The sequence below is a fragment of the Acartia tonsa genome, chromosome 15 (assembly GCF_053477335.1).
Source record: "Acartia tonsa isolate MP-2025a chromosome 15, ASM5347733v1, whole genome shotgun sequence".
NCBI lineage: Eukaryota > Metazoa > Arthropoda > Copepoda > Calanoida > Acartiidae > Acartia > Acartia tonsa.
This window is the reverse complement of record NC_137274.1, coordinates 10,283,669-10,300,056: the sequence shown is the minus strand read 5'-3', so window position 1 is coordinate 10,300,056 and position 16,388 is coordinate 10,283,669. Positions and strand designations below refer to the sequence as shown.

At 42.9% G+C, this 16,388-nt stretch overlaps 1 protein-coding gene across 1 annotated transcript in view; it reads left to right on the top strand.

Moving 5' to 3' along the window:
* Nucleotides 1-16,388, top strand: part of LOC145307099 (zinc finger matrin-type protein 3-like) — a 28,159-nt gene that overhangs the window by 8,772 nt on the left and 2,999 nt on the right. Inside the window, exons 5-9 of the mRNA XM_080149434.1 lie at nt 717-805; nt 1,291-1,374; nt 2,276-2,334; nt 3,139-3,211; nt 5,211-5,301. Of these exons, the coding sequence (XP_080005560.1) occupies nt 717-805; nt 1,291-1,374; nt 2,276-2,334; nt 3,139-3,211; nt 5,211-5,301 (396 nt within the window). The remainder of the gene's footprint in view (nt 1-716; nt 806-1,290; nt 1,375-2,275; nt 2,335-3,138; nt 3,212-5,210; nt 5,302-16,388) is intronic.

Sequence of the window (16,388 nt, the reverse complement as noted above, 5' to 3'; positions counted from 1 at the left end):
GTCATCCTTGTTTGATTATGCGAAAAGTAGCTTTCACAATATTCTGTAAAATTGTGAGCAAGCTTCCAGTAAAATACGCTCATTAAGTCTAACTGTTCATAATGTTGACCAAATGCATAGTATAATTAATCGCATATTTAAAAACAGCTTGACCTAATTAGCGCCTTTGACTGGAATCTTTCACACAACTTTACAAAATTTTGCGAAAGCTACTATTCCCTTAGTGTTAACGTTCGTTTGTCCTACCATTTCATAGCTTTGCTACTTATAGATGTTGTCATATTTATTTGATAAAGGAAATTTTTCAACATTAATTTTGAAAATAATAAAAAAAAATCTTCCAATTTAAAAAAACAAAATCTTCTAATCTCCAAAGAGAAAGAGAGATGTTCTATCTATCTATATATCTATCCTACTATATATCTGACTCATTATAATAATACATTACAACCTTTTCTAACTTATCTTTTTTGTCTACCTCTCCTCAATTTTATAATTAAACATATCCAACTTTCTATCAATCAATTTATTCCTCCATCAATTTATCTATCCATCCATCCATCCAATTATCCATCCATCCATCCATTTATCAATCCATCCATCCATCCTACTGGATGAACGAACTAACTAATGAATAAACGAGTTTTATGTTAGCAACTTAACAAACTAAATTTACGACAATTTTTCTCCTGTCATAATATCCACATATATTTTAGAGTCAATGTTGCACAGTCATGAGATGGGGAAAAATCACAAAAGAAAAATGTCGGCGACAGCGCCAGAAAAATCGTCCAAATTTAACAAGGTGGCTTTTTTTTATCGAAGCTAGGCTTTTCTAGGATGTGTCCAACCTTTTTTTTGTCATAAGTAGTAGTATGTCTATCTGAATGAATTTCGGAAAGTTTGAAAAATTACCTTGGCCTATTGTAATAGTTATTTTTCGCATCGTATTATAGACAGCTTTCCGCAGATATAAGAATGAAAAATTATAAGATTAAAACTGGTACCTCTAATTTTATGATTTTTGTTTAAATATCCGTGAAAAATTGTCTGTATTAGGACGCTATACATGATTTTTCAGCATGCCTAGAAACATTTTTAATCCAACGGTTATTAATCGGTTTCAACGCCATTCTGGAATAGTTATTTCTCGCATCGTATTTTTAAACTGCTTTCCGCGGATACAAAATATACAATTATAAGTTTAAAACCAGTTTTTCCCTAAATGCACGGGCTAAAAAACTGGTTCATTGCCTTTTATTTGATTTCATGAAAACTAATTTCATTCAGGAAACTAAGAGATGGGAGAAAATTCTTGAGGATTCTCCGAGTACAATTTCAGACGCGCAGCAGCTTTTCTGTTCTGTTTGTAAGGTAACAAAGCAGAGATCTAAAGGGATAAGACAATGGCAAATAAAATGATGATACACAAAATTACCCCTTCTGTGGATTAAATTATTGTTTGAAAACTCAACTTAATTAACCAACCAATCAAAATTCACTTGAGTCCCCAAAGTTATGAAGTCAACGAATACAAATACGTTTTGGGACTAGTGTATTAAAGAGCTCATTGTCCCCTCTATTTCTGGTAACAAAGAGTGATCCTTGGAGTACACCATAATATTCATCTAGCATGTATCCTTATATAAAAGGATGTATGTCGGTATGGTTCTCCTTTACAGTGTAGCTTCTCATAGGTCCTGGAAAGAATTTGTAACTATTATGGGGGAGGAGGGTTCCACCACCCTCCCAAGGGAAAAAGACCTAGTTTATGTGAGTTTATGCTATTTTAATTATAGAAGTATATTTTGAGATGATTTTAGTATTCTTTTTGTAAATTATAAAGAAGGCAATTTTTGTGCTCAAATGTATGTTAATCTATAATACAAAGTAGAACGTTTCTGTCTGTCCCTTAAGATCTAAACCGATCGGATTCTTGGGAATATACCTACTGGTCCTGTGGTGGTTTTAGGCTATTTTCTTGGGGGGTGGGACACTCCAAACCCCCAAAATACAAAAAATCTCCCACTTTATTTAGATAGGCTGTAGCAGTAGGCAGCCTGTAGAAGTGCCTATTTAAAAAAACAAAACAAATTCTATATAGGAGGATTGACTTCCCCTTTCCTCATTGGGCGAAGCAGCTAGGGGCGAATCCGCTTGTATATTAAATAGTCCATAATTAAGAACAGTTTGACTAAATAAAGGCATTTGACTACAACCCAACACCTAATTTGACAGAATTACGCTAAAATAATTACCCTCTTATTATTTTTAGGTTTCTGCTCCAAATAGCCAGCAGTTTGAACAACATATTAATGGGAAAAATCACAGGAAATATTCATAGTTAAATTTAGAATATGACAGATAGACAGACAGACAGATAATATAGAGATAGACAGAATGGTAGATAATATAGAGATAGAAAGACATACACAGACAGACAGACAGACAATATAGATATTGACAGACATACAGGTAATATAGAGATAGACAGACAGACAGATAATATAGAAATAGACAGACAGACAATGATATAGAAATAGACAGAAAGACAGTTAATATAGAGATAGACAGACAGACAGATAAATGGACATATAGAGTAACAGATTTGACAGAGATAGAAAGACAGACAGACAGTTGGACTGGACAGACAGATAGACACACAGATAGACAAACAGATATTATGTAGACAGATATGATAAAAGAAAACATATAAACAGATAGATATGACATAGAAAGACAGATATAACAGACATACGGACATTATAGAGATATAACAGAGATAGACAGATATGACAGAGAAAGATAGATATGTCTTAGATAGACAGACAGATAGATATGACATAAACAGACAGACAGACAAAAACTCAAACGGACAGAAATTACAGAAACAGACAGATTTTACAGAGGCAAATATAGACAGACATAAAAGACAGAGACAAACAGATTTGACAGATACAGACACATAGACAGATAGATTTTACAGATTGACAGACAAATACAATAAAACAACTGCCAATCACCAAGCAAGCAGCCTAAAACCAACAAATATTAACCTAATACATTTGGATCGATTTTACCAGCCGTTTTTGAGATCTTACTGTGCAAAATATAATGAATATTTATGATTGGTAGGAAGAAGGTGGGAGCGGGAATGGGGAATGTCCCGACCCAAGACCTTGCCACCATTAATAAGCGGATGCAGTTTAAGGTATCTTAACTTACTTTGTCTCACTGTCTGACATATAGAGATGCATTACTTAAATGTTTGGAGTATAGTCTCTTTCGTGGCAACGCCTCTTAAGGGGCAATTTGTCGTATTTTCACAATAGCTTATCTACTATTTTTAGCCCCTGCGGGGGCTCTAACCCTGCGGGGCATTCACCTAACCTAACCTAAAATAGCTTATAAAAGCTACTGTGAAAATTCGACCTATCTCCTCTTAAGAGGTGTTGCCACAAAAGGGACTATTCCCAATTACTGTACCTTGTTGTCCTAGGAATCATTGTTCCAAAAATCAGATTAATAGGATAATTAATTCCTACACTTTCAAAATTGTACCTAATTAAATTGTAACAGGAATCATGATTGTTACGTACAGACTATAATTATAGAAAAGCTTTGCTTTCAAAAGGATCTTAAGGGATAAGACAATGGATGATTAATGGTTTTTTTAACCATGGGAAAAATATTTGAGCGTAGGAAGAAACGTAAGAAAAAATATGTTTTAGTATTAATTAACCGATTTTAAATATTTAGCTTGTGAAAAAGAGATATTTAATATTCAATTTGTTTTGATATTAAAATTTTACATATGGATTATGTTATTAAGTATCTATTAGAAGATATTTTTCTGAAAATTTTAATAAAATTTACCTAATGAATAAAAATTTCGAAATAATGTTGGTTAAAAAATAAAAGATTTTTTCTATTTTATGTGGAAGATTTTTTTTCAATTTAATGTTTAACAATTTAAATAGATAGAAACAAATGAAAACACTTTTTATCATATTATTCAAGAAATTAATTGCCATTATCACTTTTATGTTGCAATAGAATGTTATTAAATAAAACAATATTTAGCATTAATCGAGCGATAGCTCATCATTTAATACCTTGGGATTTAAAATTCATTTATGCTAAATTTTGTTTTTATTAAATAACTCGTTTAAAGTACCTATAATGTTTAAGGAAATATTTCAAAAGCTGAATTAATGAATACTAGCAGCGGCCACGCTTAATTTATGGCCCTCAAGTTAGGAGGGAAGTCTTTTAAAAGAAAAAGATTTTTTTTTTACATTTTTCTAGGGGGGTCATTATTTTGTAGGGGTTATTTCTCTTGGGATGGTGGTGTTACCCTGCCCCAAAATAGTTATAAGCTTTACCAGGACCTATGAGAAGCTACCATATCGTCGAGTGGTTAGCAAGATCCTTCGTTAAACAAATATCGTTTTTTATGCAATTGAACATGGATATTAAAGTCCGTCCGCAACTCTAAATGTAGGAATGGGAACCAAATAACAGCAAATCCTTTTTGAAAATGAAGCTTTAATATGATTAGAGCCTCTATGTAAGGGTTAGCTCTTTTCATTAATTATTAGGTATGTTAGAATTGTCCTATTGAATTAAAACTTTGGATGATGATTCCTTTATCAATAAGGTATAATTTAGAAAGTGTGGAAACTCTTTTCTGTACTTCCCTTTAAAATGCGCTGAATATTTTTAACTTTTCTGACAAAAAAATTATGTGATTTAAAAAAAATTTCCTAGGACAACAAGGTACAGTATTCGAAGTGAAGCATCTCTATAGTCAAGGATTAAAATTGAAGTATGTCCTTAAACAGAATCCTTTTCTTATATGTTCATCAACATTTTTTTAATATTATTGGTTAATGTTCCTTTGTCTGATTTTTTTCACTTTTATGTGTAATGTCATCCTTGTTTATTAGATCCATAGTTTAGGCAGAGACAGAGGGGATAATGGACTGTTTATTACACTAGACCCCAAAGTTTTATAATGACATTTTCTTATTCATTGGCTTAACAAATTTGGGGACTTTTACCGAATTATGATTGGTTGGTTTTTTAAGTGTTCAAACGTTTCAACCACTAATTTTAATCTACAGAAGGGATAAATTTGTGTGTCATCGTTGGGGATGTACATCAATTTATCGGCCATTGTCTTATCTTTTTAGATCACTGTTTTTTAGGAGTCGATAATGAAGAAGATGGTTGGGGGAAAGGGTAATGTGAAAGGAGCCGTCGCTAACCCCAAATTTGCTGCATACAGAACCCCCAGCGGTAAGTATCATAGGGGCTTTGGGCATGAATTGTAATGCAGCGTGAGAATGAATTGTAAAGTGGCTTGAGTATATATTGTAGTGCGCTATGAGCATAGATTGTAATGCGGTATGAGCATGAATTGTGGTGTGTCATGAGCATAAATTCTAGTGTGCTATGAGGATAAATTGTAATGTGGTATGAGAATGAAATGTAATGTTGTATGAGCATAAATTGTAATGTGGTATGAGAATGAATTGTAATGTTGCATAAGCATAAATTGTAATGCGGCATGAGCATAAATTGTAAAGCGGCAATTTAATGAATTTTTACCCGACAGGAGCATTAATTGTAATGCAAAGTGAGAATGAATTGTAATGTTGCATGAGCATAAATTGTAATGCGGTATGCGCATGAATTGTAATGCAGTGTGAGAATGAATTGTAATGCGGCTTAAGTATATATTGTAGTGCGCTATGAGCATAAATTGTAATGTGGTATGAGAATAGATTGTAATGCGGCATGAGCATAAATTGTAAAGCGGCAATTTAATGAATTTTTACCCGACAGGAGCATTAATTGTGTAACGGATCGGACGTTGGTACTAGCTTTTTAAAAACTAATAAAGTCCGCCTCGAGCGGTGTGGCGGCACTTCACGTTGAATTGGTAACGTTGTGGCTGAAGCGATTCAAGAGCGAAGCAACTCGTTCCCTTCGTTTGTACGTCTCCGCTAAGTTAAAGAACAAAACTACACGCAAGTACCCACAGGGGATTTTGTATGTTTCTGGATAATTGATTGCAGCTAGGAATAGCTGCCCACAAATTGGAGTTGATACTCTACTAACAACTGTTTGTGCGGAACTAATGTATTTTCAATAGACAAGTATAGTTTACACAAAATTAATGAATACATATTATATCAATATACATATAGGAAAATTACAGAGAGTATTGAAGTATTGAGGGGGCGTTTCTGATCATACAGGGATGGCTAGGGATACACGTAGGTCTGCACAGGATATATCAGCAGGCCGGAGTGTATGTTGAGTTTCCCGTTTAGTCACGTTCAGTTGTGCCGGGGAAATCTCCGTGATGCATTGAGGATGCCAAATCCCTGGATAACTGGGAGCCTTTCTCTACAAAAGTACATAAGTTAAATATCGCCTAAAACCTACACGCGTAGATTATAAAAGGTCAGATATACATATAAATGCGCAGCATTATATGTATATCAATTTCTTGGAAAAATATGGCCTCATATGAGATATCATAAGATTTTAACAGAATATAATAAGTACAAATGTTTCATAATTAAAACTCGAAATCCGTCATTTGTGGGCTTAAAAATTCAAATAAAAGTAAAATCAATAGGGAAAAATAAACGCTTCAAAATGGTACTAATTTCATAAAAATCTGTCCACTCGTTTAGGATCACGAAAATGTCATTCTGCGTATTTTACAAGTATCTCAAGTAAGACCCACTACATTTTCTCCCCTTTTTATCTGGCTAGACAGACGTGCCAGATAACATAACGCTCAAATTGGCAAAGACAATAGACTGGTCGGCCAATATTACCTAGTATTCTGTCATGGTATTAAGGTTGATAGCCTAGATGTTTTAGTTGCAGTGTTGTATGATGGCAAGGATGCAGGATCTAAAATGATGGGCTGTATCTCTGTCATCTGGATCTTCGGGGTTGATGTCGTTGGTAATAGCGACGTTGTCTCTGCTGTCGTCGTAGGTTCTCGCCTCTCAGTTCTGGTATCGGCCTTCTTCTTTCGCATAAGCTTCTGGTAGGAATGCTTGTTATAAAGATAAAGGTGGGCAACTAAGGCGATGGCGGCTCCAGGTCCTACACGTAGAAATGTGAGGATGATGCATATCAGATCAGTAATAAATTTTAGCCCCAGGATGACCAGGCATGCGAATGCCATTAGATCGCCATATTCATGGAGCCAGCTCTTGACGCTGCTCCATAAATCAATTTCGCGTTCCATGTCCGGCACTAGATTATCAAGGGTGTACAGGGGTAGGTTGTTGGTAGAAAGTTGGTTACAATTTCCGTCTCCAATGCAGAGTCCGTAGGTGATCTCCTTCAGGCTTGCCTCGGTGTAGGAGGGGAAGGTGAGGGTGTGTAACCATTCAGCTCGCTCTCTTTCCGTGTAGATTCCTCCATGGCTGAAATCCGTCCAGTTAACTAGCGGGGTGTCGATGGTCATCTCCATGGGGGCCTGAGTCTTGATGATGGCGGGAGTCAGCTGAATCCAGCCTTCTTTAGACTTGACAGTTAAGGGGAAAGTCGCGGAACACGTTACCCTTGTAGAATGCAACTTATAATGTTTAGTTGCAGCATCTGCATAGCCATCAGGATCTAAAGGTATATCTTGATAGCAGTTGACGTCGTCCTTGATCTTCTGAGTCCTCTTGGTGCACTGGAAGGTCATCAACAGGTCTCCCTTCAAGAGTCCATAAGTCTGCTCATGTAGCAGCACTGGTTGGTCTGACTTTCCATGGTAATGGGTCTCGCATATGGTCTTCCTTAGTGTTACATCTAGTTGGCTGAAGGTCTGGCGCATACTGTAGGCTAAATAATTTAAATGTACGGCAGCTTGGAGGTTCACATCTATCTGTCCGGGGTCGATGGTGGCGAGTCTGCTGAGGTCGCTGGTCTTACCCAGGTAGATGCCGTCGTGGTCCGTGGTGAGGACATTAAAGGGGCAATGCATTAGCTTCATTGCACCTGTAGTGTTGAGTAAAACTTGCTGTTGGTGGTCCACTAAGTAGGTGTCCATGGTGGTGAGGGGGTTGATGGTGTTGACCATCTGTAGAGTGCAAGAGCTGTCGTTGATATTCCAGACGAATGTCGCGGCGCCAGTGATGCACTCCCCTTTATGGTATGGACATGGTAGAGATAGATGGTCAGTCTCGCTCTCTACCTTGTTGTTGCTAACCAGGAAGGTTTCTTCTTTAAGTAGAATCTGGTACTCAGCTAACTTCAGGGTATTGTAGTGGATGGTGTCGCCCATGCGGATGGTCTGCCCAATGCAGGTGATCTTGTCATCTTCCATCTTCAGGGATCCGGCTAGAGTTGCCGAAACGTAGGTCGGGCGGTTAAGTTTCACTTTGATCGGGTCACCGTAGCCAGAAATTTGATATTCCTGAACCAGTGACATGCGGCGGCAATTTTCTGCAGTAATCTCCTCGTGCCTCATGGTTTGGGGTACCTGTTGTAACTTGAGATGGCCCCAAACTCCACACTTGAAATGGTATAGGGATACCCTCACTTCGCAGGAGTATCCGTATACCTTTGTCAGGGTTGGCCTCTGTAGAATTGTGTAGCGCTCCTTCACTGGAACTTCTTGTGTAGGTTCCTCTGCTCTGCATATTGTTTCCTTGTTGAACTTCTTGATGGTGGAAGGGTTTGTGCAATCTACTATGTCTAGTGAGTACGCCTCACTGGTTGGTGCTACCGAAGCCGTTAGCACCGCGATCAGTGGTAGGAAGATTATCGACATGATAAAATTCCACCTCGCGAGTCTCTAGGATCACCGCTTGACACACTCGTTGATTCTTGTTGAACTCCACTGCTTCGGTACTCAAGTTCCAGAAGACTGCTTGTATCTCGCCGGTGTAGTCGCTGTCCACTAATCCTGCCAGTAAAATTACTCCTTCCCGTTCTATGCTTGAACGGCCGAATAACTTAAGAAAATATCCGGGGGGTACACGGGTGTGTAGCTTGAGAGGGACGCAAGTCTGTTGTCCAGGGGGAAGGATTGTGTGGGCGGGGCAGTATATGTCAAGGCCCGCACTTTCTTTCGTACCCTTGTATGGCAGCTTTGCTCCGCGTTTGACGGGGATTCTGAGTGTCCGCGCAAGTGTAGCCACTGCAGGCGGGTCCATATCCTCGTCCGAGCTGTCTAGCACCTCTTTGCTCTCTTCCACTTGCTGTTGCCAAAGTGTCCCACTCCTCTGTTTCTTTCCTCCGGACTTAACCCTCTCCCCTTTTTCGGGTGAGTCCGTGGACGGCTCCTCATTGTCGCTCAGAGCGCGCTTCTCTACCCGGGGTGCAGGAGGGTATGTGTATGTAGCTCGCTCGCGCTCTCTATCTCGGCGCGGTGTCTGCGGGGGCAAGCTTCTTCTCGGGCTTCTCTCTCTATCGGGGGTTCGCTTGGCATCTCTCCGTTGAGTGCCCGAACCGGACGGTTCGCAAGATTGATCTCTCTCTCTCCCTCTCTTCTCACTCTGCTCTCGGCGCGGTGTGCGCTGCCTCATTGGTGATCTGGGCGGTGGTGTGTCCGGAAGGGGAAGGTTGAGGGGGTCAATGTTGGGCGGTGGTGGTGGTGCTCCTCCCGGTCTAGTGGGGGGTCCTCCCTCTTCATCGCTGTCATCCCCATTTGAGAAATCAACTCTTGGATTAGGCGGCTTCGCCTGCTTTTCTGGATTCAAGGGAATTTGCTCCCCTGCCTCATCTCCGTCTTCTTCAAATGGTTCTGGGGGAGAAGTTGGGTCTCCGTCTGTCATTGCTGGGGGGTAATATGGTTTTAACCGACCAACATGTACAACCAAGTCCTCCTTTTCTCCCGCTGGTATTGTTTGAATCTTGTATAAAACGTCGGCACACTTCTCGGTAATTAAGTATGGTCCACTCCAATGTTTGGTCATCTTCTTCTTTGCTTTACCATGGTTGGGTGCCAAATAAAAAACTTTATCGCCTACTCTAAATTCGCGATTGCTGTGATACTGCAAAGCATTTCTTCGAATGGTGCTTGCTTGACTCTTCGCCATGGCTTCATACATGGTCGTGTATCTGTCCAATAAATTTCTCACGGCTGTGGGAATATCCTTGTCATCGTCAGGGTTTGGTAACCGCAAAATCAAATCCGCGGGTAGAGTAGCCTCTCTACCCTGGAAGGCGAGAAAGGGGGTCACGCCGGTGCTGCTGTGGATCCTTGTGTTGTAAGCCAGGACAACTCCAGGTAGATACTCTGGCCATAGAGTCTCCCGTCCTTGGATCACGGTTCTCAGCGTCTCTTCCATGGTCCGGTGCCACCTTTCTATGAGGTTGCTCTGGGGGTTCGCCACGGGGCCTAGCTCGTGTTTAACACCGAGCTTCTGCAAGAGTTTCTTCATGATGGTGTTGCAGAACTCTTTTCCCTGGTCGCTGTGGAATGCCTGCGGGCATCCAAAGGTACAAATGAACTTGTCCATTATCGTCGTGGCGACTTCGTCAGCGGTCTTCTGTTTCAAGGGGTACGCTTGAACAAAGCGCGACCATCCGTCCTGTAGCGTCAGGATAAAATTGTATCCTTCGGGGGTTGTGTCGAACTTGCCTACCACATCCATGTAGATTGTCTGGAGGGGGTACCCGTTTTGGATGGGTACATGCGCTCCTATCTTGATGTTGGCCTTGATGTTCTTCTGGACGCAGTCATGACAGACGGCGATCCTCAGGCGGATGTCTGCTTGATGTCCCACATAATAGAAATTCCTCAAAAACTTTGATATGGTGGAGTGCATGCCAAAATGCGCTCCAGTGGTAGTTCTGTGGCAGTGAGTGAACACCTCTTCTCTCAGGGACAACGGGACCATTATCCTGCGTCGCTTCCCGGTGAAGGTCTGTATCTCCTGCTCAATAACTCCATCTTCTGCGATTCTCAGAGTGTCAAAAATCTCGGCCAGCCGGTGCACGTCCCTACTCTCTCCACGCAGAGTTGCCTTGTCTGGTGCACGCCGGTCGACGCCAATCCATCTACGAACCTTCTCCAAAATAGGGTCGTCTAACTGATGCTTGTACACTCGGTCTCTGTACCGTTCTCTATGGTCAGGAAGTTCGTTGGCAGGCTCATCGTCTACAGCTCCGACATACTCCTCTTGCTCAGCCTCTTCCTCGGCTGTCGGGTCTGGCATATCAGCATCGGTGCGCCGGCTTAACGCGTCGGCGTTGGTGTTGAGTCTCCCCGGCCGATGAACCACACGGAATTCGTAACCAGCCAGCTCCTCTGTCCACCTGGCCATCATGCCAGTATTCTTCTTCAGTGACTTCAACTGCTTGAGGGCGCTGTTATCCGTATTAATTTGGAACGGCTTGAAGCTCAGGATCGTCCGAAACTTTCTGATGCCATAAATAACTGCGGAGGCTTCTCCTTTCCATGAGGGATATCTCTGCTCCGCGCCAGTCGTCTTACGTCCCATGGCGGCGATCAATCTCTCGGCGCCATTCTGAACCTGACTCAGGATCGCACTGATTGCTCTTCCGGAGTAGTCGGTGGTCAGTTGGAACGGGGTATCCGCTTCAAAATCAGGCACAGCGCGGATGGGTGCATTCTGAAACTTGTCCTTCAACTGCTGGAACTGCTCATCCATCCCTGGGGTCCACTCTAGCTTCGTGGCTTTCTTCTGTGCATTCATCTCACATGTCAAGTCGGCGTACTCAGGTATGAAAGTCCTGTAGTACCCGTAAAAACCAAGAACACTATTCAATTCGGCGACAGTCGTTGGCGGCGGCCAGTTCTTGATACGCTCCACATACTCAGGCACCATACCAATACCTTCATGACTCAGCATGTGGCCAAGGTACTGTATCTTCTTCTGGAACAGCTTGCTCTTCTTTGCCTTCAGCTTGATTCCAGCCTTGCGGTGGGCCTCAAAAACCTGTCGCATCTGTGGTACATGATCCGCAACTCTCAGGTTATAAGATATTACATCATCGAGGTAGCATTGCGCTACCTCGCTCCCCAGCGGGTTCATTGCGGTACTGATGAATCTGCTGTACACCGCTGGTGCTGTGCTGATGCCGAAGGGCATGCGGAGGAATTGCCACAAACCCGTTGGCGTGGCAAAAGCCGTCAGCTCCCTGGATGCTGGATCGATGGAGATGTTGAAGTAGGCGGCTGTGGCATCTAACGTAGAATATACACGATGTCCTCCTGCGCGGTCCAATAGAGTCTGTATCCTCGGCAGCGGGTAGCTGTCTTGCTCTAGACAACTGTTTAACCTGCGGAAGTCCACTGCCCATCTGATCTTTCCATCCTTCTTGCGCACAGGAACAAGGGGGCTCGCCCATGGCGATGAACTCGGCTCGATCACTCCTTGGTTGAGCCAGTCGGCCATCTGCGCCTCCAGGTCCTTCAACATCTTAGGGTTCAACTCCCTGTATCTCTGCCTGATGGGCTCCGTCCCTGGCTTGAGCTTCAACTTCATTGTTACCAGGTCTGTGTGCCCAGGGGCCTCTCGACTGAATATGTCTCTGTACTCATAAATAAGCTCCTTGACTTGCTTCTTGACGTCGGGGTGCTCGTTCAGTAGCTCGTTGTCCTCCATCTCCAGGTCCTCCCATACTTCTTTGAACGTGGGGTTCTCCATCTGCTCCTTCGTCATGGGCTTGTTGGGGTCGCTCGCCTTGCTCTCGGACATTGCCTGAATAACTTCGTGGGGCTCTCTCAACACCAAGCTCTCGGTGTTGATCACCATGCTGCTGTCCTCACAAATCTCGGCGGTGAACACACACCCAGCCGATGCGATACACGGCTGCTCCTGTAAATTGACGACAGGGATGCGGACAATCCCATTTTGCTGGGCTCTGTATACTCCTTCCAACACACGCACTGGACTATCATCTAAAACGGTCTCTTCTACCATGACAGTCGCTTGCGGCCGGAGTTCTCGGCTAGGAAGAAAATTCTCGACAGACACTGACTCTGGCGCGAGAATCCTAGTCGCTTGGACGGACAAACGGACAGGACGCGGCCGCTTACCTACTGCGACGGTTTTCAAACGAACGGCCGGCCCTTGGGAATTACGAAGCGGTCCCTTGACATTACGTGTCCAAACGTTTTTGCGCTCAAAATCTGCTTTTGCTTTGTGCTTAAAAGAAAGTTGCGCAACATATGATTCGACGGAATCCGGTTTAAGTGCTAAAAATTCACGTGAATGGTGCACATTACCATTCGCAAAATTATCTTCTGCTTTACATAATTCTTTAAAAGTGGGTTTACAAACATTTAAGGCACTACTATAGCTACTTATTTCTGCATTCAATTCCTCGAAGGCTCGTAATGAAACACTTATCTGAGGGTTGGGGGGCGAGTGCTCCCCCGGCGGTTTTCCAGACCGCTCTTCGTCTTCTGAGGCACTTGGAGCCTCGTAGTCGATGGACTGCACAAGCGGAACTCTCGTTTGCTTCACGACCAACGCCGCCTGCACCGGTGATGAATAATCTAGAACTCCACGAATCTCCTCGACCCACTTGCACCCAAGATTGATGGGGGTGCGAAGCTCAGGTATAACCAATGCCTCTCGAATGTAGCTAGGACAGTCATCTCCCAAGATGACGCTGATGTTGTAAACATGGCCGATGACGTCCATATCTCCGCCATTCGCCGCTGTTCCCACTGTTAAATCGCAAGGAACAATCGGCAACTGTAGTTTCCTGGCTAACTCCTCATTTACGGCGACTCCTTCGTGCAATTTATTACCGGTATCAATGAGACCATAGGTCCGCACAGTCGGTCCATTTGCACGCAGGCTGATCTTGACCATGGCCCGGGCGCCTCGTCGTCCTTGCATCTGGTTGAGGGTGGTAGGGTCTACAGCTGCTGAGGGACTCCGACCTACCGACGGGAGCCCTCTCTCACATTTTTTGAAGTCTTGCTTCTGTGGCCAACTGCTTCCAGGCAGTTGACATCTCCGTAGAACTGCGCCTGATCATCATCTCCTACGCCGCTGTCAGTGTCTCCAGGTTCGTTGGTACGCATCTCTCGCACGGCATGACGGCCACGATCTTGCTGCTGTCGGCCGCGTCCACCGCTGTTAGCGTTCTTCTCCTGGTTTCTCTTGCGCACGTTCGCCAGCCGGTCCTCAGGAATAGTACACGTCTTCTGCTAATGGCCAGGCGTGCCACACCTCCGACAGTTGCCTTTCGGTTTGTCTTTGGTGGCACCGCCCGTACCTTTACTCGCTTGCTGCTTCTTCTTGGGGCAATTACGCGAATAATGGCCAGTCTGGTTACAATTGTAGCACTTGACGCTACTGGTTCCATCTCCGACAGCGTTGACCTCCATATCCTCGGTGCCGTCGTTGCGATAGATGACACGGTTGGACGTGGCGAGGCCATCCATGGAGGTATCCTCAGCATCTCCATGGTGAATAAGTTGGCGCTGCGTGGCAATCTCGTTCATAATGACATTCCGTAGGACACCCATGCTGGTAATACTAGGTAGCTGACAGAAAACTCTTTTTCGTACCTCTCGATGGCGTAAACCAAGGGTTACCTCTTTCCGGAATTGACCTGGATCACTGTTGTCTGGGGAGTAGGCCTTTAACCACATCTGCTCTTTCTTAGCAAGGTAAGTCTGCGGAATCTCGTTCTTGCCTTGCGACAACTGCTTATATGCGTCCTTGTTGATGTCCGAATCTGACGGTGCTAGGAATATAGCATCCAGCCTATCCATTACCTGCTCAAGGGTGAGCGCGTCTTGGTTGTCGGCGACTTCTCGGGCCATCTGGAACGCTTCTCCGTCGAGACTCATGATGTATTGGCCTTTCCTGCCCTCTTGATCCGATGGGTGATGACGGGCAATTCTAAACGCATTGGCCATCTTTGTCTTGTGGCCATCCCAATCTTCTCCGGCACGGTTGCAAAACCGGGGAAAATTCTGCTTGTTAAGCTTCCGGCGCTGGTTCTCCAACCAGGTGTTGCCTAGCGCAATGAGCTGAGCGTTCTCATTCGGTGCTCCTTCTGCTTGTGCCTCTTGAATGGCACGCTGTAAATTCAACTGTTCTAGGTCGGCAGCCTGGGCAGCTTGCGCCATCGTTGAAACTTAACGAAAGTTCTTCAAAATTTAAAGAAAATTTTACCAAGTCGTCGTTCCAGACGTCAGAATGGTCCCACACTGGTCTCCAAACACAGGGGTCTTCGTCCTTTCTGATCTCAGTTCTCATAAAAACTGTCTGGTTGCACACGATTGTCCGAAATTACCGTAGTTCCTCGGGGTAACTTCCACGTAAATCTCCTGTTGAGCACTGCGGTTTATCCCACCGCTGCCACCAGTTTGACTGTAACGGATCGGACGTTGGTACTAGCTTTTTAAAAACTAATAAAGTCCGCCTCGAGCGGTGTGGCGGCACTTCACGTTGAATTGGTAACGTTGTGGCTGAAGCGATTCAAGAGCGAAGCAACTCGTTCCCTTCGTTTGTACGTCTCCGCTAAGTTAAAGAACAAAACTACACGCAAGTACCCACAGGGGATTTTGTATGTTTCTGGATAATTGATTGCAGCTAGGAATAGCTGCCCACAAATTGGAGTTGATACTCTACTAACAACTGTTTGTGCGGAACTAATGTATTTTCAATAGACAAGTATAGTTTACACAAAATTAATGAATACATATTATATCAATATACATATAGGAAAATTACAGAGAGTATTGAAGTATTGAGGGGGCGTTTCTGATCATACAGGGATGGCTAGGGATACACGTAGGTCTGCACAGGATATATCAGCAGGCCGGAGTGTATGTTGAGTTTCCCGTTTAGTCACGTTCAGTTGTGCCGGGGAAATCTCCGTGATGCATTGAGGATGCCAAATCCCTGGATAACTGGGAGCCTTTCTCTACAAAAGTACATAAGTTAAATATCGCCTAAAACCTACACGCGTAGATTATAAAAGGTCAGATATACATATAAATGCGCAGCATTATATGTATATCAATTTCTTGGAAAAATATGGCCTCATATGAGATATCATAAGATTTTAACAGAATATAATAAGTACAAATGTTTCATAATTAAAACTCGAAATCCGTCATTTGTGGGCTTAAAAATTCAAATAAAAGTAAAATCAATAGGGAAAAATAAACGCTTCAAAATGGTACTAATTTCATAAAAATCTGTCCACTCGTTTAGGATCACGAAAATGTCATTCTGCGTATTTTACAAGTATCTCAAGTAAGACCCACTACAAATTGTAATGCAAAGTGAGAATGAATTGTAATGTTGCATGAGCATAAATTGTAATGCGGTATGCGCATGAATTGTAATGCATCGTGAGAATGAATTGTAATGCGGCTTGAGTATAGATTGTATTGCGGTATGAGCATGAATTGTAAT